Source organism: Montipora capricornis, chromosome 13, assembly GCF_036669925.1.
Source record: "Montipora capricornis isolate CH-2021 chromosome 13, ASM3666992v2, whole genome shotgun sequence".
NCBI classification, from domain to species: Eukaryota; Metazoa; Cnidaria; class Anthozoa; order Scleractinia; family Acroporidae; genus Montipora; species Montipora capricornis.
Genome location: NC_090895.1, coordinates 29,942,411 through 29,966,391, shown reverse-complemented (window position 1 = coordinate 29,966,391; position 23,981 = coordinate 29,942,411). Strand labels below are relative to the sequence as shown.

General features: G+C 38.3%; 1 protein-coding gene and 2 long non-coding RNA genes across 6 annotated transcripts; 2 read left to right on the top strand and 1 right to left on the bottom strand.

Annotated features, from left to right (window-relative positions):
• The first annotated feature begins 3 nt into the window (after window positions 1–3).
• Window positions 4–8,864, top strand: LOC138029931 (dynein regulatory complex protein 9-like). Its single transcript, XM_068877781.1, has 13 exons — window positions 4–163; window positions 561–779; window positions 1,187–1,280; window positions 1,392–1,458; window positions 1,725–1,853; window positions 1,968–2,049; window positions 2,150–2,245; window positions 3,747–3,812; window positions 4,309–4,383; window positions 5,375–5,458; window positions 6,225–6,272; window positions 7,417–7,518; window positions 8,668–8,864. The coding sequence occupies exons 2-13, from the start codon at window positions 591–593 to the stop codon at window positions 8,791–8,793; spliced, it is 1,158 nt and encodes a 385-aa protein (XP_068733882.1). The 5' UTR covers window positions 4–163; window positions 561–590; the 3' UTR covers window positions 8,794–8,864.
• LOC138029933 (uncharacterized) lies at window positions 4,302–12,000 on the bottom strand. 4 transcript variants are annotated; one of them, XR_011127979.1, is made up of 5 exons: window positions 11,705–11,990; window positions 11,205–11,377; window positions 11,033–11,112; window positions 9,012–10,814; window positions 4,302–4,316 (listed from the first exon to the last, which is right to left on the bottom strand). It is a non-coding gene; the product is annotated as an uncharacterized lncRNA (long non-coding RNA). The 4 variants fall into 4 exon arrangements; XR_011127980.1 differs by having other exon boundaries at window positions 11,873–11,890; XR_011127978.1 differs by having other exon boundaries at window positions 8,975–10,814; window positions 11,205–12,000.
• Window positions 12,001–12,900: 900 nt separating this feature from the next.
• Window positions 12,901–23,477, top strand: LOC138029932 (uncharacterized). The gene is made up of 8 exons (XR_011127976.1): window positions 12,901–13,306; window positions 13,429–13,455; window positions 14,879–17,519; window positions 17,639–17,680; window positions 19,067–21,218; window positions 21,341–21,381; window positions 22,500–22,580; window positions 23,463–23,477. It is a non-coding gene; the product is annotated as an uncharacterized lncRNA (long non-coding RNA).
• Window positions 23,478–23,981: the final 504 nt, after the last annotated feature.

Genomic DNA, 23,981 nt, shown 5'->3' with positions numbered 1-23,981 from the left:
GAACCGCTGGTGTCAACAGGCGCGCGAAGGTAAACAATCGCACATCGTTTCCTGGATACAGCGAATGTCATCGCATTGTGAACTAACTTGAGTCATGTAATGTTTACTTCTTTCAACCAAAAAGGACCTTTCGCGAGTAATTCCAGGTCTTGGATGGTTTGAGGTAAAAATTGTACCTGATTGTTTGTTTTTTTTTCAGTTAAAAATACATGAGTAAGGCTCATGAAGAGAAAAGTTCTCTTTTAAAAGTGCAAGCTTATTCCTTTAACTCCCTCATCTTTAATATTTCCATAATGAACTTTCATAAGTGATTTTCGATGTTTACCTCATGGGTAAGCATCTCGAACTTCTTTTTGGTTTACTAGATTACAATGTTCTGCTTCTAGCTACATGATATTGGTAAATAACTGCACGTAACATAGTTAGGGTTAACTATGGGATATGGATTACTTATTGAAGGGAACATTGACTACCAATTTGACCATTTTAAAATAATAATGTCCTTGTTCTTATTATTGAACAATAATTTCTTTGTTTATTTTTCATTTGGTATAATTTAGGCACTTCATCAATCATAAAAAAATTGTTTTATGATGCTATCAAGCTTGGATGCAGTTCACATCTCTGCAGTGTTGGAGGACTGTGTTGATCAGTTGGCTATTCTTGGCCACATTATGCTTCCTTCATTGGAGGGGAGGTCTGATGCAAGACAAATTGTGGATGATGAATTGGGACAAATTTTACAAGATCAAAAATTCCTTGAGTCAAGATACGAATCAGTAAGGAAAACAGTCTGTTGCTCTGTGTTGTTCAGACTGTGTGAAATGGCCTGCCGGCCTGTCTTTTTCTTATAACTATTCACCAAAGTGAAGGTGGCTAGTGGTGGATATTTCCAGCTAAGTCATGAAGCGGCGAGGTAAATATCCACCACTAGCCACCAACACTGAGGTGAATAGTTGTTTAATACATGTAGTATGTACTAAAACAGTGAGAGGATATAGCGCAAAAAGATGATTTGAACTTATTTGTTCCTGCAATGAGTAAAATATTTTTGGATCCTGCGGGAGTTGCTCGCAGGTGCATAGAAAAAGATATTCAGAGTTTGAATAGCCAATCATAGTGCACCTTCAATGCTATCCACTGGTTTAGTATATATGTACTATAATAGTCAATATTTTTGCTGCAGTTAATGCTTCATAAGGATGACCCAAATTCAAACAGCAAGAACCATGACACAGAGCTGCAATCTACCATGAAGTCTTTAAGAGAAAGCACAAATGGTAAGTTAAGTTATCTTCATAATATTGAAAAATGTCATTGACAAAGATGGTGACTCTGGTGAAAAATGATCACCAAAGTAATAATGTTATTATGCTTGTTTGTCTATACAGCCCTCAACAGAAGTTTTAGACAAAACCCTTTAACAAGTGACAACCTCTCAAAAATTCAAGTAGACCGGTAAGTTATATAATTTGGGCTTCTGACCACTGAGTATTTGGACAATTTGCTTTTCTCTGTAGTTAAGTAAATAGTGGTATGTGAATGTGAAGAGAACTACTTGGAATACAGGGGGAAAGAGGTGCTGGTTACACAAGACAACAGCAGAAAAATCACGAAAAGATGCATGTATTTGAGGCCGCAACATGGGCACATAGCATCTCACGGAAAAGCACACTTTTTGTTCAACACTTTTATTTCAATGTTCATGTGTTCTATTTTTGCAGAAAATTTCTTCAGGATGTAATGGAGGACACACTGAATGAAGTTGTTTCAAAGAGATCATTTGACTCCCTTGTGAGAGCTGTGAATTTTGAAAAAGAAAAGAAAGCAGGTCTCCAGCAAAAAATACTGAAGTAAGTTTATACTTGCAACCATAGATGATGGTGTAATGCAAGTCCAAATAATATTATGAAAAAGGAAAAAGGAAGATAATGTTATTAATATGCACCTTTGTTCATAATTTACAGGGAAGAAGAAAGCCGTAAACTTGTGAAAAGTCTTCAAAGACAACTGATAGAGGTGAAAAAAGACAAAGAAAATGAAATTCAGGTTGGTATTAAAAGCCTTCATTAAAATTGAACTGACAGTTTATTGTTTCAGTCATAGCTTGTTAAACAGAGCTGTTTCACTCACTTTTCATTTGGTGCAGCAAAGAAATGAAATGATTGCTCATCTGAAAGATCAGCTACAAGAGATGAAGGCTAAAACAAGCATGGAAGGAAAGTATATCAAGAAGGATGCAGAGGTATCTCAAATATTTGCGTAAAGTGCCTATCACCTCAACAAACTTTTCCACTTGTTTATTCTTCGTAATCCTCCCAAATACATTGTGTTACTTTTAGAACCTTTGGATTGAAAATTCACTTTTTTATTTGCTTTGAAAGATGAAAAAGTGGTCATACTTTGATCCATAACCAAGCAATGAAGTGGAATGGGTTTAATAACGGGTTGACTTCATAGTCTGCTTTGCATTTTGCTGATTTTTTGAAAAACAGCGATGCAAATTAATTTGTGACGTCAATCCAGTATTGAACCCATTCCTCCTTCAAATTTCCTCAGTACTGTTATGGATCAAAATGTGTCCACTTTTCCGTCTTTCTGGGCAAATAAAAAGTGAGTTTTCAATCCAAAGGTTCCAAAACAACATAATATATGTGGAATGAATTCGGGCAATAAATAAAGTGGAAAACACTGTTGAGGTAGATAGGAATATTTATCCATTGACATTATGCAACAATTGTTCCTTACCAAATGTTGCACATTGTTGCAGCCTGTTGAATGACAATGTTGCGACTTGTTGAATGGCTATGAACACATTCAACTTTTGTCGAACAAGAATTACAAATTCTTTCCATTTTTAGCAGCAAATTTGGAAATGGTGGATTATGAAAGGTTGTCGTTGTTGCGTGCTGCAAGCCTTGTTGGCCTTGGTTCCATTCAAATAAAGATGATTCTTCACCATCACATGCTATTAAGCCGCCAAATTGATCCTTCGAAATCATGTGAATGCGAGACTGGAAAACAATTTGTTAGCGCGATTCAACAAGCAGCAACTTGTTGAACGGAATAGAACGCACCCCTATTTCGTTCAACATGTTGAACAGTCTATTTCTCAACATCCAACACTGCATGACCCACTGTTCAACATTTGTTGATCAGCAACTGTTGAACTGTGTGTCACAGGATTATGGTCCTGGTGACGATTTTATTGAATGTCAACTGGGGGCGCCCCCTAGGGCGTTTGAGATGTCAGTGGGTTAACATTATTTTTAAATTGTGATTTGTGCTTTCCCTGGAACTGCACAGCACTGTCTATTTCCCTTTCTGTGTAATTAAAAGTTTTTTTTTTTTTTTTTGACAAATTTCAATGTAAAAGATAACAAAGCCAATCAGGTCCGTGCTATGCACTGTTCAAAACAAGCCAAAAGCTTTTTCCTCCAAATTACTGGCCTCTAGTCTTAGCTTTACTGTTCATTACACGAACACACCTCTGAAAGTATCCCAACAATTTTTGCTCAATAAAAATAACTAATGCCATTGGCATGATAGCTGAAAGGGAAAAGATAAAGTCAAAGTGGAAAGCAAATAACAAATCAGTTTGACAAGACTGAAGACATTTTGCTATTTGTAACTTAGACACCTCCTCTTTGAATGGCAAATGATCTGATGCATGCCTAAAAATGCAGAGTGGGCTATCATCACTGCTCAGTTTTGTTAATTTGGTTTTGTGGTTGGTCTTTATGTAGGTCCGAGTCAGCTGCACTCAAAAGAGGTGCCAGCAGGGAGAGAATGCTTTAAAAGAAGATCTTGAGGTAGGGAAGAAGAGGTCTTTTGTTTTGAAAGTTTGGTTTTACTTATTTTGGCATGAAATCTTAGACTTGAAACAACAGCCATTCAATCATCGCATGGTGGCAATTTTGACCCTTCTCAGCTTATTGAAGAAAACCAATGTTCGTGTCTTACTCTCCCACTGATGCAGCACCATACCACAGTTTCTTTAGACCCTAGAACCTTCATTCTCATTTTGTTGTGGCTTACTGAATAATGCTTGTTTTTAAAAAGTAATATCCTGTATAAGGAGATTCAAGTTTGCACTAAGTGCAACAATGGATGGCTTGAGGATGGTAAGTTGAGTACTTTGGCTCTATACAACCAACAAAAAATTGCTATAAAGCAATAAGTATCAACTTAAAGGTAAAAAAACAAATATGTGGATGCCATCATTCATTGATAGCATATTCTTCTTGTGTCAGCAAATCCATTCTGCACCCAGTTGCTTCATTCTTGATTCTATTTGTTCTTTCACAGACATTACGCTACAAAATAGAAGAAGAAGTTAGAGTTAATGCTGAAATTGAAAGTTATTTAAAGGAACATCATAAGGTGAATTTAACCGAAATTATGTCTTTCCCCCTTACAGAGATGTTCTTTTCTTTACAATGTTACTTATTTAGGTTATCACCCTGGGGCCGGTTGTTCAAAAGCCGATTAACTTAATCCAGGATTAGTGTAAACATTCGTTTCATGTTTTCAACCTTTTGGTGAAAGTTCCGTTTGGTTATTCTTGTTTTTCAAGATTGACTTCTTCTAATGTAAAGTTTTCCCGAATATCAGCATTGATCAGAATTTGGGAAAAGAGAAATAAACTCCTTGGTTAAATTTTAATCTGGGGTTAGCGTTAACCGGCTTTTGAACAACCGGGCCCTGGCGCACCCTGGCCCAGTGGTCAGGGCACTTGCCTTGAGATCCCGGGTTCAAGACTCGTTGTGACCACTCGTTCGAATTTGTTCCTTGGTAGTCCCTGGTTCAATTTCTCAGCTGCACTTGTAAAAAGCCAACTGGTTTGCCTCCGGCCATTTGGGATTTTTAATAGTTGTTGTTGTTGTTGTTGTTGTTCTGTTTCGTCATTTTGTTGTGTTTCATTGGCCCTGAAAAGCCTCTAAGGGGAGTGGTCAATTAAGTATGTATGTGTATGTATAAAGGTATGTGTGTATTTATGTGCACCTTACTCAAAGGCCTTCACGAAAAAAAACCCACTTAGATGTAAGTGTCAAAACAATTTTTGTAAACACTTACCATTAACCCTTTGACGCCTAAACAGGCCATACTTAGTATTTTTACTCTCGACTGTCTAACGCCAGATGATTTTACTTGCCAAAGGGCAACCCCAAGGAGTCAATGAGTTAAACTTGAGAATGGTGTGAAAGAGACGTTGAGAGTTAGCAAAACAAAAGTAAGCCCATACTTGTTTTCCCTGTAAGGTGGTTCACTCTGAGTTCTTAAAAGTTAGAATGATTTTCAAGTGCAGCAGGATATTCTACATCACTGAATGCTTAAAAAATAAACTAATCAGGTGGTATGCATTAATGATTAGATACTAGAAGAAAAGGTGGAATATTGGATGGAGAAATATGACCATGATGTGGAGCAAAAGCAGCATGAGTTGGATGTTTTAAAGGTTTGTAAATTAAGCTATGACTTGGGTTTGTACATCACATTATACTCTTTTTAAAATTAATTAAAAGAAGGGAATGATGTGACGCAATGTGATCGTCTCGGCTGCAAAGCGATCATGTGATGATCATTTCTCTCAATTTCATCTTTAACTTGTACATCAAATATTATCTTTACCGTATCTAACCTCGTTATACTCTTTCTGCTCAATTTCAACAGCACTGCTGTCAAACAAGCTGAATGTGCTTCAATCTATAAATTTTGCATCTGTTACAGTACAGCAGACAATAAAAACAATAGTTAACAATGTTTTCTGCTCTATATATGTACGCTACCATGAGATATGTACAATCTTTCACATTTCATAAGCTCCTGTAGAACTTTGAGTTTTGTCCAATGGAGATGAAATCTCAAATTGCTTATGAGTGGTTGACTATTATTATTTTGATGTTGGCATCTACCAGTAATTGCTTGACCAAAATAGCACAGCAGAGATTAATAAACTTGGAGCAGCAGATATTAACTGGCAAGGTATAGGCAATCCATTTCATGCCTGCCATAATGGTCACCTGGGAATAGTTCAGTTATTGCTTTGTGAATTTCAAGCATAAACCTATCAACCCTAGAATTGTGATGAAAAAGAAATTCTGTCAAAGTCAACGGAGGAATCTTTGTCAAAGTAAACATGAACTTAAATTGGCAAGAATCATAATGAATAAATTAATTTATAAAAAGACGAGCCCATCCATTTAGAATTTTTTGTCTTGCAGGCATCAAAGGCCAATGATCTTGCAAGACTTCAAGAACTCACTCTAAAGGTAAGGGTTCAGAGGCTTGCACCACACTGGATATTAAAACCAAAGTCTTCATTTCTCATCTTTAATTTATTAAGAAAATCTTCCTCTTCTCTTAAAGATCTTGTATGAAGTAGTTGATAAATTTTAGAGTCTTTCAACTTAAAATATTGCAAGTTACAATGTACTTGATACTTTTGCCTTGCATGGTTAATCCTGTACTCAGAATTCTGCTCTTTATATTTTTAACCTGTGGAACTACTTCTACATTTAAGGCCTGGTTTCCGAACAAATTCTGCAGCAAATTGTTGGTGCAACTTTATTGTACCCTTTAAGACACCACTTTCAACGCATGTCATAACCATGGTCATTATCTTGAATTTGGCTTGTAAAGTCTCCCATTAATAGGTCCAAGAACCTAACCTCATATTGTGGTACTGATTTCATGCTGTTTAGAATTCACCTTGATTAAAGAAATGCTAGTGAACCAAGTTTTTTACGTTTATCCTCTTATTGGCCAAGTCCTTCATCATGGTCTTAAGTACCTTGTTGTTTGCAAATCAGGGGAAAATACTGAATATAGTGACCAAGCTCCAGGAGTGGGGACTGGAAACTAGACATTTCAAAGGCCTTTTTACGCAAAACCTTGCCTTATGACCAGGGTTAAAATTTTGGGAATTAGTAAACAATACAAAGACGAAACCATCAACATTGTTTTGAAAGGATCTATCAGATAGTTTTTCAGTTATCGACATAGACGGAAATCAACATTTTTGCCATTTGCGAAAAACCTGTCTGACAGATTTAACTATTTATTTCTTGCTAAGGAAATCCTGAAATTTTAAGGTGGGGTCATATGGCTGGTTTTTGAGAAAAAGGCCTTTGAAATGTCTAGTTTCCAGTCCCCCTCCAGGAGCATGGTCACTATATTTAGCATTTTCCCCTGATTTGCATTGTTTGTTGGATAAAATTACATTTTACACCAATTGCAGTGACTAACACTTCAGAAGAGACATCCTGTTGCTTTAATTTCACAGATTTAAAAATATTGGTGCTCTTCAAAAAACTGTAGTGAGCCACCTTAAATATCCATTTATTTCATTTACTCCCACTATGTCAAGCTTTCTGCTTGATTTGCCTAACAGTGTGTGTACTGTTTATTGCCCAGTACTCTGAATATGAAAAAGTTGTAATAGAAGATCGTGTTGCTAAGGAACAAGCAAGAAGAAAAGCTGAACAAGAAGAGGAGGAACTGAAAGCTGCCACCAAGGTGACTTGATACTTATGTTCGGTGTGTTTTCTCCTCAGCTAGCCTGGGCCAGAACCTTTAGGGACTTTGAAACATGTCATTCATACATGAAGTGGTTTGTACGCAGATATTAACTGCTACTTTTTGTGACTACGAACAGTTCCCCAGTTAGATTTAAACTTAACTTGGGAATACTTCAGGAAAGACTATTGACTTACAAGTAGTAGGGTGCTTAAGCATGCACCGATTTTTTGAGCAACAGGCAGCAACCAGTAGTGAACTGGTTTTCCTTTTTCACTTGTCTTGGCACCACCACATTTATACTGTAAGTACCTTTTCACCAGTAGAGACGATCAGTTTGAAAATCTGGGAGAGACTGTCCTGGCGTGCGAAATGTTCACTTCTAATTTCCGACATTCGCTGAAAAATGTTGTGTGCTTAAGCTCTTTGTTATGAGAGAAAATTCTTCTTTAAGCAGTACCAATGTGCTCCTCTTTAACATAGCTAGGTTGTTATTTCGTTAGCTACTAGTAAAGTGGCCTTTTGCAACAATGGTCACATGACTCATAGTGAACTTGAAGCTCGGGCTCTCTAAATTCCAGAAATGGAAAGACCGTGTTTGAGTTAGCCAGAAGACAAATTTTCAGGGAAATACATGTACAGTACCACTTAAGGTAGAGATTTTATGATCATTTCATCACTCAAGAATTCCATACTTTTGTTTACAAACGAAAAGCTTTTGCCCTCCAGAGAATTTTCCATAATTAAGCACCAAAAACAGAGCTATTCTTACCAAGGGTCGAATAAGAGAGAATAAATGTGCAAGGTTGGAAATTTTCAGACTGTCAATCCACAAAGAAAATTTTTTAAAGCAGTTTGAAAACTTAGGAAAATACAAGGATTGTATGAAAATCATAATTGAAGCTTGACTGGAGGGCAAAGTGTCCTTTCCCATACAAATCCTTACAATTTCTTTCAACTATAAAACCACCAGTTTAAGCGATAATCGGCATGGTAGCCTATTTTAAGCCGCTCTTTTTAATTCTGGAAAAATTATTTCAAGTACTCCGCAGAATCATTGTGTTTTTGAAGAAGAGGGTCTCATGACCATTTGTTGCAAAAGGCCTATTATCTCAGACAAGTTAATTGTGCAGTGTTTATCTTCCACAGCTGCAGTCGTGGTGGCGGGGCACAATGGTTCGCAAGCAACTGGGGCCTTACAGCAAGAAAAAGAAGAAGAAGGGGAAAAAAGGCAAAAAATCTGGAAAAAAAGGAGGAGGAAAGAAAAAGAAGTGACTAAGCGAGAATCATTTGTCACACTGTGTCAACTTTGTTCTTCCATTTTTGTATTAAATGTTCTTTTCAAAGTTATTGTGCACTTCATCATTTTCATACTCCTCCCTCCCATCCCTTCACTGCTTTATGTTCCCACAACAGGCCATGGATTGTCCCCTCATGTAAGCTTCCTTCATCTTACCCAAAGCTGCCTGTTTCCCCTCTCCTCAAAAACCAACCTTTGACTTGATTTGCTTTCATCGTTAATTTCAGTTTACAGTGTCCCCAATTAGTGCTCCAGCGCTAGAACGACTGGACACTTAAATAAAGTTTCTTTCCTTTCCTTTCCTTTTGCGTTAAATCAGGTTATATAAACGAATTCGCCGAATAAAAAAGCAGCGTTCGAGGAAATCACGCATAAAATGAGATCTAATGTAAGTTCGTGAAAGATGAGAAAGTGCTCATCATCAATGTGTCCCTGCATGAGTTATAATCGTTCATTTTTAACCTGTAAAACAGCCATATCGAATAAATGACCCTTGTTTGTTTTCAAATATTGGGTGACACTGAAGAGCGAAAGGTCCCAGTTCCTTCTCTTACAAAAGTAACTAACGCCTGGTGATGAATGAAGCCAGCAATTACTCAAGTTTTCAATCTTTTTGCCATTTTAATCTTTTCTTCGTCTAAAAAACCGCTTTCGTCGCTCTGCAACATGTGGTGTGTTGAAGAAAAAGGGGAAATCCCAAGAACTGATTTGCTCGTATGGAAATTTTAACAACAGCGCTTGCTTTTACAGTGATGATTTCGTCATGTGTATTTATAATTAGGAAAAACTGGCCTCGACAAGTTTTCCCTTTGTACTAAGAATTTATGCTGGGGAATTTTTCCTTCTTCTTGAAATACTCTTTGAAATTTCGACTTTTGATAAGCTTTATTTATCGAGTAAAACATATCAGATTAGCGTATTTTAATCAGCGTAAACGTATTTTTTTCCCTGTCGAAAGCGAGTACCCTTCGATAGCGTTTCCCAAGTTGACTTATTTCAAAATACCCAAAAAGGAGTACTGTCGTTACGACTTTCGGTTTTGAATGGGATCTTATGAAGGTTTCTTATTTTGATTATAAGCCAACATAAAAACAGACCACATTTTTTTGCGATCAAAACAAATTATCAAAAGTTCAAGTTCGCATCGAAAACTTATGCAAAAGACGAGAACACCAAGGCATGGGGCAACCTTGGAAATCATCGCCAGCATCAAATACTTTTTTCTCATACGATGTTTTTTGTTCAAGTATGTCAATTAGTAGGACTAAATCGAACACAATACACTTTGAACTTGCATCATTTTATTACCGTCGAACCCTTTACTGTTTATCATACGTCATCCCGGAGCGAGACAACTCAGTTTTTTCAATTCATAGTATACATAAAAATCTTCCAGAATTCAAGTTTACCGGCATCGTCAAATTTTTGCGAGCAGGAGCTTGCAGGGAAATTTTGTGACCAAATCGAAAAGGCGAAATTTTGCGAGCAGCTGAAAACAAGAAAAGGCCATTTGATACCACTAATTGTAAACAAGAAGAACGGAAGAACATCAAGCAAACTGTGAGCATTCTGTTTTATTCATAAACGCAAACAGTACGTTGGATCAAGAACTACAATAATATGAATTGAGTTGAATACACAGAAGTCGCTTAGAATTGGCACTGTGCCGATATAACTTAAACAAACAGCTATGTTTAAGACGATCGAGAACGGATTGTCCGTTATACATTTTTTTTGTACAAAAAACTAGACATGCATCGTGTCAGCATCAACTGACCAGAAAACTACCGAGAATGACTCAGTCTTACGAGTGTCCACGAAACTCGTATCTCAACACAATCCCAATGGAAGCACCTTTATCAAGTGAATGCTTATTGTCCGAAACTGGCTTCTCTCTTTTTAAAGACACGAATATTGGCCGGCCACAGCAAATCCCAACATTGACGAAGCCTGACATAATCGATTTCCATGTGTTATTTCACTTTCACACGTCATTCTGGAACAACAGAAGAAAAATATAAACTGGTCAAAATGTTGAGAAGAAAGAGACCACAATGTTCGTACGTTAATGGAGAAAACGACAGATTGAAAAACCAAGAAAAATAGCAAAAACGCCCCTCAGTAACAACCTGTATATTAATGGTGATATAAGAAGATATGCGAGTGTCGTAATTTGTGTCAGGAAGAAAGACTTAAAACGGGATCAACACCTACCTGAGCGTTCTTCATCATACTTTATTCTTCGAACGAAAATTTCGGCTTCTTAGCCGGTCGTCGGTTCCTTTTGTGTTTACCTGTGAAATTAGGATAAAACGCTGTTTTTTAGTGATTATCGATCGTAACTCGTAAAGCCAGCAAAGCATCAGATAACAACATAATAACTCACCGAGAAAAATAGAAGCTTCAGGGCTCGAGTTCCGCATCAGTCGCGTCGAACTGCAAGCTATAGCAAATACAATGGCTTGGGACTTAACGACGTCCGATTTGCCCTCTAAAAGCTTTTCAACCCTTGGATCCATTGCGTTTAGGTGCGAAGTACGACTGACAATTCAAATGAAGCTTGGTAACCCAAAATATAACAAGACGAAATGAAATCACGGGAAAAAGCCCTGGCAATTAGCCTGCAGGTACTTAACCCTTTCGTCCAATCAGGATGTTTGACACGGCGTGGGGGTTTTTGTGCCCTTGAAAACTGCTTCGTAAGGAATACGCTCAAACGTGCTCAGAGCGTAAGTGCTCAAAATAACAACGAATCAACATTGGCCACATCAGAGAAACAAGAAACACATGCTGGAAAGTGAAACGACTTAATTGCGCAGAAGGGGATGAAAGTGACGAAGCTTAGCATAAAATTGCAAGCAATTTAAATTACAAAATGTTGCTTACCACGCAACGAACTGAAAATTAAAGCGGTGAATATTTCAGTGAGACGATACGTCTTTGGACAGATCAACATTAAGGAAAACGAAAGTCCGCCTCCACCGTTCAGCTGGAGCGGCGCAAATTTCGATAAATAGCTACAAGTTCTTTCAAAGAAAATCTAAAATTGCTTACAAGGCACGGCGCATTACTTCGTCCACGAAAGCACTTACTCGGGTTGCGCGCTTTTCAGATCTAAAACTGGTACAAGAACATTGTTCTAGGAAATTAGGTAAGCGCTCAAAAAAGGCATCGAAAGTGCTTCGCTAGCGCATTTTATGTCTCCAACAGCTTTTCTTTGTTTTCCTAAGAAAATATATTACATATAAGGAAACAACTGTCAATTTCGTGTCAAACCCACGTGGTTCAGTTGCATTCAGCTGAAAAACAGGCCGACCCAAGGTGACAAAAAAAACATATTTGATCAATTTGATCATGTGATCAATTTATCGCTAAAGGAGAGAATGATGAAGTAGCTTAAAATTCTGGAAAGCGCAATTTCAGCAATTACTTTGGGGAAAGCCCAAATGATGCTCCCTCCGTCTCTTTCTCTACAATCGGCGTCTATCAACGTAATGAAAGGTGCTGGCATCGATCGCTTTCTAACGATCACAATAAAAGGGGGAGGAACATTAGTGTGGTCTTCTGTTGTGACGCAAGTTACTGACAAGACGCTTCTCGGCGGATGTTGCCATGATGTAATTTCGAACGCGCCGTGGGTGCGACTTGTTCTGACAGTTTCCAAAAACAATGCAATGTTGTTTGCGCGACGTGGACCAAAATAGACGCTGAACGTGATTGATGCTCCGTCTGTCGCTTTCTATTCGATTGCCCAGTGTCAAAACGACAAGTATTCTGTGGCGCCTATCAAGGTAATGAAAAGCGCTTAAATCGATTGCCTTCTGACGATCAACGATAAAAGGGGGAGGAACATTAGTATGTTGTTTCAAACTTATCGTCTTCTGTTGTGCCGCAAGTAACTGACAAAACGCTTCCCCATCATTTCATCAAAGGATGACCGCGATGTGAATTCAAACGCCTGTGGGCAAGAGCCAGTTCGATATTGTCGGGTCAGTTTACAATCAACTTCAACCAATCAGGCCCAACCTTTCTGTCAAAGTGTCGTTACCTTGCGCATCACTAATTCGCTTTTGCTCAAACATGTGGAGATTATGGCACTAAAAGACGAAAGAAACCAACTGCATTATCGACAAAAATAACAGAAGGAAACAGCAGCCGATAGTGACAACCAAGATTATGACTCTGATGACGCTGAAATGCAGATTAAATTTCCTGCCTATAAATGGCTTTTACGAACGGACTGCGTCTAAACGCGGTGGCGATGTTATGCCAGCGAAAATGATGTGTCAACAAAAGTCCTCGATGTCAGCAATAAAAACTGTCATGCGCGCTGTGTCCCTTAATAAGAGCAACTGCTATTCGAAGTGACTTCACTTAAGGGAAGGAGAGCGATCAGATAAAATCAACTTTTCGCCATGTCTGATAAAGATCCTACAAAAGATCCTAAGAATATACGTTCTAACCAACTAACGAGGGACTTTATTAATAGTACGTACATCGATCGCGTGCCAAATATGAAAGCCCGCGCTACGTCACGCAGTTGTTATTTTTTTCGCTATCTTCATCCAAGTGTTTCAACCATTTACCCTGCTTTTTTCTCTTTTCCATAGTACCTCGTAATGATGGAAACCAACAAGGTATGTAAGCTATCTTTCGTTTCTCTTTTCCATAATACCTGGTAATGATGCAAACCAACAAGGTATGTAAGCTATCTTTCGTTTGTCCTATGTATCGTAATTGTTTTGTGGCGATAACCTAAACGTCTCGTAGGGCGCATTCAAATGGAAGGCGAAGAGAGAGTACTGACCACGACTTGTTTCACCGCTCTTTACAAACACAACTACGCGCTGAATCCGGTTCCTTGTGTTAGAAGAAAGCGTCTTCGTGGTTCTGAGGATTTCATCGCGGAAGGTTCCTTTACGAACAAAATGTGCTTACGAAGCACTGCATAAAAATGTCGAAGGGAAACCTTGTGGTTATTGTATTAAAAAGTATATAACCTGTTTCAGAATTAGGCCAAAATAACATACTCAAGTCTCTCTTACAATTGTTATCTGAAGCCCTTTCTTGAACCTAACTGTCGGTTTTACGGTTGGACATTTGTACTTGATAAATTCTGCTTTACATTTCAATATGGCGTATTGGTGTTTCAATGTTCTGTGACACGCCTGAAGATTTTTATGAACAACCGTAAGCATATTCCTTTGAGTACTGATTTCTCTTTAGACAACGCTGTTTCTAAATGCAAAATGACTTAGTTATTGTGTAATACTCCAAATAGTTTTCAACTTAATCTTCGAACTATAATCAGACAACTTTACAATCATAGAGAGCCAGTGATAGCAGGCTAAAGGAACGTGGATCAACTATCGCAACTGTTTCTTCGTTAAATACCTCGCTGTTAAGGCGCGCAAGTTATTTCGCTCTGAAATCTTTTAAAATTGCTTCATTGTAGTTAATTATAAAATGGAAGCTTAACGCTAAGCTTCCTAAATAGTTTTGGCGATACCCAGCGGAATCGCAGGAAGAATTAATGTTGTTTTTTTTAAATATGGCGCCTTGGTGTTTTAATGTTCTGTAACACGCAGAAGACTTTTATGAAAAACGTTAATTCTTCCTGTGATTCCGATGGGTATCGCACATAACGATTCGGGAAGCTTAGCGTTAAACTTCCATTTTATAATTTGTTACAATGAAGCGATTTTAAACGATTGCACAGCGAAATAATTTGCGCGCCCTTAACTGGGAGGTGTTTAACGAAAAAAACATCACAGTTATTTTAGGTACGACAGTTGGTCCGTGTTCTTCAAGCCTGCTAGTACTGCCTTTCTACGCTTTCTATGATTGTAAAGTTGTCTGATTACAGTTCGAAGATTCAGATGAAAACTATTTGGAGTACTGCACGATAACTAACCTATTTTTCATTTAGAAACTGCTTTGTCTACAGAGAAATTCATTTCCGATTCAGTTCTCAAACGAATACTCTTAGGGTTGTTTAATCTTACGTTAACGTCACAGATTACAATTTTATCTTCAAAATCATTGTGGTCTTCCATGCAGGTCAAGGAAAAGGAAAAGAAAAGCAGAAAAAGTAGTTATTGCTGTAATTCAAGGAGATGCTGTTGTAGACGTTGAGGTGATAGGAGATACAAGTTGCAGTTTGAAGCAGCAGGCGAAATCTACGTGATCGACTTTTAATAATGTAGATGATAATTTTAGTAAAAAACGAATGTGTTAGCTTGATTTAAAGCCTTTTTTTTTCGTTTTGGGACAAAAGATTGCTAATCAACGATGTTCAGTGGAATCATAGCATATTGTCCTCAGTTGCATTGTAACAAGTTCGTTGACATAGAAATAAACCTTTTACAGCACTAGTCGACTGGATTCATAATTCTTAATGTATGGTGTTTGAACTTTAAAATAGGAAAGTAAAGGTGATACTAGTAATTCTCAAGATTGTAATGCATACAATCATACATGTAATGCTAGAGGAGATCGATATAATCTTGTAGCAAGATGTGGATTACTGCAACATACGAGCTTTTGTAAACTCAAGCTTAATGTTAGAAATCGCAGGAAAGAGTTTGAGCGAGACTCATTTGTCTGCCATGGACTGTCATTTAAAAAAAAATTGGCAACTGAGACGTTAGACGAGCGTAGCAAATAGCCAATCACCAATCCCCACCTATTAGTCAGAATAAACAACGGAAAAAACTGAATAAGGGCGTGAGATGGTTACACGTGATATTGTTCCCACCCACTGACGCACACATAGACAGTTACATAAACAATGCGATGTTGTTTGCTCGATGTGGACGGAAATAGACCCTCAACGTCGAATCGAAAGTGCTGACATTGCCACGTCTTACAGGGCCACAAAAATGCAACAACCGGCTATTAAAATCACAATGCTCTTCATAAAACATATCACCAACGGTGAGAATGTTGGATTAGCTTCAAAGTCAGGAAATAGCACTTTCAGCAATCAAAATGGGAAAGTCCTATCGAAGTTCCCTACAACCCTTTCTCTACGTTTAGCCAGTGTCAAAATGACAAGTACAGTAAACACCCGCATATAAGAACAAGTGGATTAAGAACATCAGGCTGAAATTTGGCCAATAAAGCACCATATAAATAAGAACAAATTCAGCCTGATAAATAAAACTTGTTCTCAATACAAAGGAAAAGGGTATTAGGATAAGAAAACAATACAGTACAGTAACTTATATCAAAGTACTATGGTATTCAGGACCATTACAAACTATGAAACTATTACAAAACAGCATTGAATGTTAATTAAACCGCTGGTAATAGATATTTTGAAGTATTTCTGAAACCAATTTTGAGAACATTTTAAGAACACTTTTAGGCTGATTTCTCACTAAGTACCTTTCAAATAAGAAAACGATCAGCCTTAAACCTGAAACAAGTGTTCTTATATGCGGGTGTTTGCTGTATTCTGTGGCATGTATAAAGGTAATGAAAAGTGCTGGCATTGATTGCTTTCTAGCGATCACCAATAAAAGGGGGAGGGACATAAGCATGGTCTTCTATTGCGACGCAAGTCACTGACAATCCACTTTTCCAAGAAAGGATGACGCCGTAATTTATTATTTTTCAAACGCACGAGATTAAGAATCCGTTGGATATTGACAACTGAGTGTAACTCAGTTTTAGTGTCCTCTAATTCGCTTTTCTCCAAACACTATGCCACCAAAAAACAAAGCAAGAAACCAGCACACCCACATCAACAACAAGAACAGAAGGTAACAGTAGCCGATGGTAATAACAACAAGGCTTGTGACTCTAATGGCGCTCAACCGCGGATTACAGTTTCCGCTATTCAATGGCTCACACGCACCGCTTGAGTGAACTGATGAAATGATTTGAAATGTTGTTTGCGCGACGTGGACCAAAATAGACGCTGAACGTGCTTGATGCTCCGTCTGTCCCTTTCTATTCGATTGCCCAGTGTCAAAACGACAAGTATTCTGTGGCGCCTATCAAGGTAATGAAAAGCGCTTAAATCGATTGCCTTCTGACGATCAACGATAAAAGGGGGAGGAACATTAGTATGTTGTGTCAAACTTATCGCCTTCTGTTGTGCCGCAAGTAACTGACAAAACTCTTCCCCATCATTTCATCAAAGGATGACCGCGATGTGAATTCAAACGCCTGAGGGCAAGAGCCAGTTCGATATTGTCGGGTCAGTTTACAATCACCTTCAACCAATCAGGCCCAACCTTTCTGTCAAAGTGTCGTTACCTTGCGCATCACTAATTCGCTTTTGCTCAAACATGTGGAGATTATAGCACTAAAACACGAAAGAAACCAACTGCATTATCGACAAAAATAACAGAAGGAAACAGTAGCCGATAGTGACAACCAAGATTATGACTCTGATGACGCTGAAATGCAGATTAAATTTCCTGCCATTTAATGGCTTTTACGAACGGACTGCGTCTAAACGCGGTGGCGATGTTATGCCAGCGAAAAGATGTGTCAACAAAAGTCCTCGACGTCAGCAATAAAAACTGTCATGCGTGCTGTGTCCCTTAATAAGAGCAACTGCCATTCGAAGTGACTTCACTTAAGGCAAAGAGAGCCATCAGATAAAATCAACTTTTCACCATGTCTGATAACGATTCTACAAAAGATCCTAAAAAAATACGTCCTAACCAGCCGAAGGACTTTACTGGTGGTACGTACATCGATCGCGTGCCAAATATGAAGGCGCGCGCTACGTCACGCAGTTATTTTTTTCGCTATCTTCCTCCAAGTGTTTCAACCATTTATCCTGCTTTTTTCTCTTTTCCATAGTACCTAAACCAATAGTATCTGGTAATGATGCAAACCAACAAGGTATGTAAGCTATCTTTCGTTTGTCCTGTGTATCTTAATGGACGGTAATTGTTTTGTGGCGATAACCTAAACGCCTCGTAGGGCGCATTCAAATGGAAGGCGAAGAGAGAGTACTGACCACGACTTGTTTCACCGCTCTTTACAAACACAACTACGCGTTGAATCCGGTTCCTTGTGTTAGAAGAAAGCGTCTTCGTGGTTCTGAGGATTTAATCGCGGAAGGTTCCTTTACGAACAAAATGTGCTTACGAAGCACTGCATAACAATGTCGAAGGGAAACCTTGTGGTTATTGAATTAAAAAGTATATAACCTGTTTTAGAATTAGGCCAAAATAACATACTCAAGTCTCTCTTACAATTGTTATCTGAAGCCCTCTCTTGAACCTAACAACTGTCGGTTTTACGGTTGGACATTTGTACTTGATAAATTCTGCTTTACATTTCAATATGGCGTATTGGTGTTTTAATGTTCTGTGACACGCCAGAAAATTTTTATGAACAACCGTAAGCATATTCCTTTGAGTACTGATTCTCTTTAGACAACGCTGTTTCTAAATGCAAAATGAGTTAGTTATTGCGTACTACTCCAAATAGTTTGCAACTTAATCTTCGAACTACAATCAGACAACTTAACAATCATAGAGAGCCAGTGATAACAGGCTAAAGGAACGTGGATCAACTGTCGCAGGTAACATTACAACAGTGATGTTTCTTCGTTAAATACCTCCCTGTTAAAGCGCGCAAGTTATTTCGCTCTGCAATCTTTTAAAATCGCTTCATTGCAGTTAATTGTAAAATGGAAGCTTAACGCTAAGCTTCCTAAATAGTTACGTGCGATACCCAGCGGAATCGCAGGAAGAATTAATGTTGTTTTTTAAATATGGCGCCTTGGTGTTTTAATGTTCTGTGACACGCAGAAGATTTTTATGAAAAACGTTAATTCTTCCTGTGATTCCGATGGGTATCGCACATAACGATTCGGGAAGCTTAGCGTTAAACTTCCATTTTATAATTTGTTGCAATGAAGCGATTTTAAACGATTGCACAGCGAAATAATTTGCGCGCCCTTAACTGGGAAGTGTTTAACGAAAAAAACATCACAGTTATTTTAGGTACGACAGTTGGTCCGTGTTCTTTAAGCCTGCTAGTACTGCCTTTCTACGCTTTCTATGATTGTAAAGTTGTCTGATTACAGTTCGAAGATTCAGATGAAAACTATTTGGAGTACTGCACGATAACTAACCTATTTTTCATTTAGAAACTGTTTTGTCTTCAGAGAAATTCAAACGAAACGTTCTCAAACGAATACTCTTAGGGTTGTTTAATCTTACGTTAACGTCACAGATTACAATTTTATCTTCAAAATCATTGTGGTCTTTCATGCAGGTCAAAGAAAAGGAAGGGGAAAGAAGAAGTAGTTATTGCTGTAATTCAAGGAGATGCTGTTGTAGATGTTGAGGTGATGGGAGATACAAGTTTCAGTTTGAAGCAGCAGGCGAAATCTACGTGATCGACTTTTAATAATGTAGATGATAATTTTAGTAAAAAACGAATGTGTTCGCTTGATTTAAAGCCTTTTTTTTTTCGTTTTGGGACAAAAGATTGCTAATCAATGATGTTCAGTGGAATCATAGCATATTGTCCTCAATTGCATTGTAACAAGTTCCTTGACATAGAAATAAACCTTTTACAGCACTAGTCGAATGTATTGATAATTCTTAATGTATGATGTTTGAACTTTAAAATAGGAAAGTAAAGGTGATACTAGTGATTCTCAAGATTGTAATGCATACAATCATACATGTAATGCTAGAGGAGATCGATATAATCTTGTAGCAAGATGTCGATTACTGCAACATACGAGCTTGTGTAAACTCAAGCTTAATGTTAGAAATCGCAGGAAAGAGTTTGAACGAGACTCATTTGTCTGCCATGGACTGTCATTTTCAAAAAAAATTGGCAACTGAGACGTTAGACGAGCGTAGCAAATAGCCAATGGCTATTCAAGTTCGTAATGAAAACAACCAATCACCAATCCCCACCTATTAGTCAGAATAAACAAAGGAAAAAACTGAATAAGGGCGTGAGATGGTTACACGTGATATTGTTCCCACCCACTGACGCACACATAGACAGTTACATCAACAATGCGATGTTGTTTGCTCGACGTGGACCGAAATAGACCCTCAACGTCGAATCGAAAGTGCTGACATTGCCACGTCTTACAGGGCCACAAAAATGCAACAAGCGGCTATTAAAATCACAATGCTCTTCATAAAACTTATCACCAACGGTGAGAATGATGGATTAGCTTCAAAGTCAGGAAATAGCACTTTCAGCAATCAAAATGGGAAAGTCCTATTGAAGTTCCCTACAACCCTTTCTCTACGTTTGGCCAGTGTCAAAATGACAAGTACAGTAAACACCCGCATATAAGAACAAGTGGATTAAGAACATCAGGCTGAAATTTGGCCAATAAAGCACCACATAAATAAGAACAAATTCAGCCTGATAAATAAAACTTGTTCTCAATACAAAGGAAAAGGGTATTAGGATAAGAAAACAATACAGTACAGTAACTTATATCAAAGTACTATGGTATTCAGGACCATTACAAACTATGAAACTATTACAAAACAGCATTGAATGTTAATTAAACCGCTGGTAATAGATATTTTGAAGTATTTCTGAAACCAATTTTGAGAACATTTTAAGAACACTTTCAGGCTGATTTCTCACTAAGTACCTTTCAAATAAGAAAACGATCAGCCTTAAACCTGAAAAAAGTGTTCTTATATGCGGGTGTTTGCTGTATTCTGTGGCATGTATAAAGGTAATGAAAAGTGCTGGCATTGATTGCTTTCTAGCGATCGCCAATAAAAGGGGGAGGAACATTAGCATGGTCTTCCATTGCGACGCAAGTTACTGACAATCCACTTTTCCAAGAAAGGATGACGCCGTAATTTATTATTTTTCAAACGCACGAGATTAAGAATCCGTTGGATATTGACAACTGAGTGTAACTCAGTTTTAGTGTCCTCTAATTCGCTTTTCTCCAAACACTATGCCACCAAAAAACAAAGCAAGAAACCAGCACACCCACATCAACAACAAGAACAGAAGGTAACAGTAGCCGATGGTAATAACAACAAGGCTTGTGACTCTAATGGCGCTCAACCGCGGATTAGAGTTTCCGCTATTCAATGGCTCATACGCACCGCTTGAGTGAACTGATGAAATGATTTGTAAGCACAAATCCCAGATAGCACGTCGCTCTGTAAAATTGGATCGGTATTAGATGCAGCTCTTTTGAGTTTAGAACTAGGCTCCATTGTTCCCTTTCTAATAGGTCACAACCCAAAAATCTTGGCTGTCAACTATAAAATATCATGGGCAGCGCTCCCCTTGATAAGAGCACATGATATTCAATTCGACCTCACTGAAGCCAAAACATCAACAGGTAACCAAACTAGAGACCGTGGCTGTGGCTGCCCTCCAAATCCGAATAATGGAGCTAAGGACCAAAGGGATTCTTCAAGTACGTACATTGATACCGGGCCAAACATAAAAACCCGAGGGATACCACGTAGTAGTTTTTTTTTTCGCTGTCTTCTGCCTTGCGTTTTAACCATCTAACCTGCATTTCCCTTTTTTCAATAGAATATAACGACAGTTACTGCATCATCTTGTTAAGTCAGAGGGTATGTACGCTATCTTCCGTTACTACATATTAAACGGTCACTGTCCCTGTAGGAAATCCGAGTATTTGGAGATGCGCAGAACGTATGCGCAATAATATTAGGCACCGTCCTTACAGGCCCACCTTCAACCGACAGGCATTGCGTGACACGGAACAATTTTCATATTTCAAAATTCCACCCAAATGTGCGATTCATCCAATTAGATCGCTACGATAAGAAATGCGAATTTCCATAACAAAAACAAACGGTCGAAAAGCCTGTCGGTTGAAGGAGGGCGTTCAAACCGGCAAAAAAGAGTTATGGAAAAAATACCTTACAAAAATTCCCGTTCAGAGAGCGACGAAAACAGTAAGGTCCGCCTTTACCATTAATTTTAAATCTTTCGCTTTCGAGAAATGTAGCTGAAAAACGCAATACCGATCGTTAATGTCTGTAGCACATGCCTAAAAATCAAATGCCAACAATCTTAGAAGGAATACCATCAGAGTAGCTAAGCCATGTAACATCGAAAGTGATAGTCAATGTGTTACTTGTAAGTATGCTAATAGCCTCCCACATTAGAGGCACTAGTATGTGAGGGATTATTACTTGTAATTTACATTTATATTTATAATTATTGTAATAGATGGTTTTCACGTGACGTCATCGCCGCCATGTTGGTGGACGAAAACAAAAGATCTCTCATTAGCGTCTTTTGTTCGTCCACCACAAGTCGTAAATTTCTCTATTGTTATTGGTGTCTCTAGAGATTGGTTGAAAACGTCCTATAGCGGAGCTCAAACGCGCGAAGCGCGCCAGCGGAGCACCATGGGTAAGATTTTTTGGCAAATCTATCCAGGCGAGAAATTTTAGTTATGACGTCACGTACGTCCGTCTGCCTGCACAAACTGGGGAGTTTAAGATTTTACGAAGGCGACGGCAACAACAACGCCGCAAAACAATGATATCATTGGTTAAAAGAGCATAAATAATCGTGCAGCACGGATTCTTGCGGTACTCTGCATAACGACGACGTGAAATTACCAAATTTGAGGCTTTGAGGACAACGTGAGCATGCAACAGAGAATCTTTCATTCTCTATTTTCACTTTGTAACTGCTCGTACCAATTTATTTTTAGGATAATTCTCCCAAACTGTAAGAAGCAAACGAGATAGAATAACCACGAAAGACTTATGATAAGGCAAAGTGATATTTTGAGGTGAGTCGCCGTCGCCGTCGTAGATCTTAAGGTCCCTACTGTCGCGCTGGAGGTGAGGAGGCGGGAGAGCCTCTGGGGACGGGAGTGTTCGGACACTTTTCTGTGACGAGAAATCGCGTGGCAGCGTTGCATTTGGCAACCCGCGTTTTTCTGGCGCGAAATCATATTAGTGACGAGCAACGGGATAAAGAGCAGGGCCCGGTTGTTCGAAAGCCGATTAACTTAATCCAGGATTAGCGTAAACTTTTGTTTCATGTTTTCAACTTTTTGGTGAAAGTTTCTTTTGCTTAATTTTGTTTTTCAAGATTAAGCTCTTCTAATGTAAACTTTTGCCGAATATCAGCGTTGAACAGCATTTGGGAGTAAAGAAACAAATTCCTTGGTTAATTTTTATTCTGGGATTAGCGGAGACTAGCGTTAATTGGCTTTTGAACAAACGGGCCCTGGAGAGAGCATGAGAGAAGCGGCTACGAAATTTGAGAAATTTAAAAGAAGAAAGCCTTGAGAGAAGCCGAGGAAGGAGAAGAAGAGAATGTCAATGAAAATCATGCGTTTGTTGGGAGAAAGAGACAGAGAGACAAAACACTTATTTATAACGGTTAGCTTTCAGTTAATGTTTTCCTTCTAAATATATCCCTTGCTGCCTCACATATTTTGTAAAACTCGCTAAAAAACGAAGAACGCCCGAAAATGTTTACAATTCCGTAATGACAGAGATTGACATATTTCAGCAATCACATTTTATAGGCTTTTGGAGTGAAATGGATGTCCAGTCGTGAGCTGCCTTATTTGACTGTGAAATTGCAGTCGAGTGAGCAAATTTACAACGATTTAGTTTGACTTTTTAATTAATACGATTTTTGCTGTTGTTCTAAATTGAAGAGAGAGGGAGTAAACATTGTCAGTCAAACGGAAAATGTTGTGGAAGAGATTACTGTGCATGTAATTTCAGTTTTAGTTGTTGATTAAAATTGTTGGTTATTGTTTGCAAGGCTTGTTTGTTTACTACTGTCACAGCTCAGAGGTGTTTGATCTGTTTTCTCACTGTAAACTGTATACAATAATGACGATTAATTTTGTACTTTATGCAGAAGCATAATCATTTCCATGTACACTTTTTTGCTTTCTGGGGTTAGAAACGTGAGCTCCGCTTTTAGGCTTGGCTAAATCTGTATATTATTTATTTTATGTTGACTTTGTACTATTCAATGTGTTAGTTGCTGACCCTGCCTGTAATTCAGTCTTTAAAACTGCAAAAGGCAGAAATAAACCAATTTGAATTTTGAATAGACGCGCCGTCCATGCTACAGACATTTCATGAATCGAACCAGAAAAAAAAAACGGGATACAAAAAGAGGCGTCTTGTTTTTTGATTACATGGCAGTTGCTTGCCCTATTCAA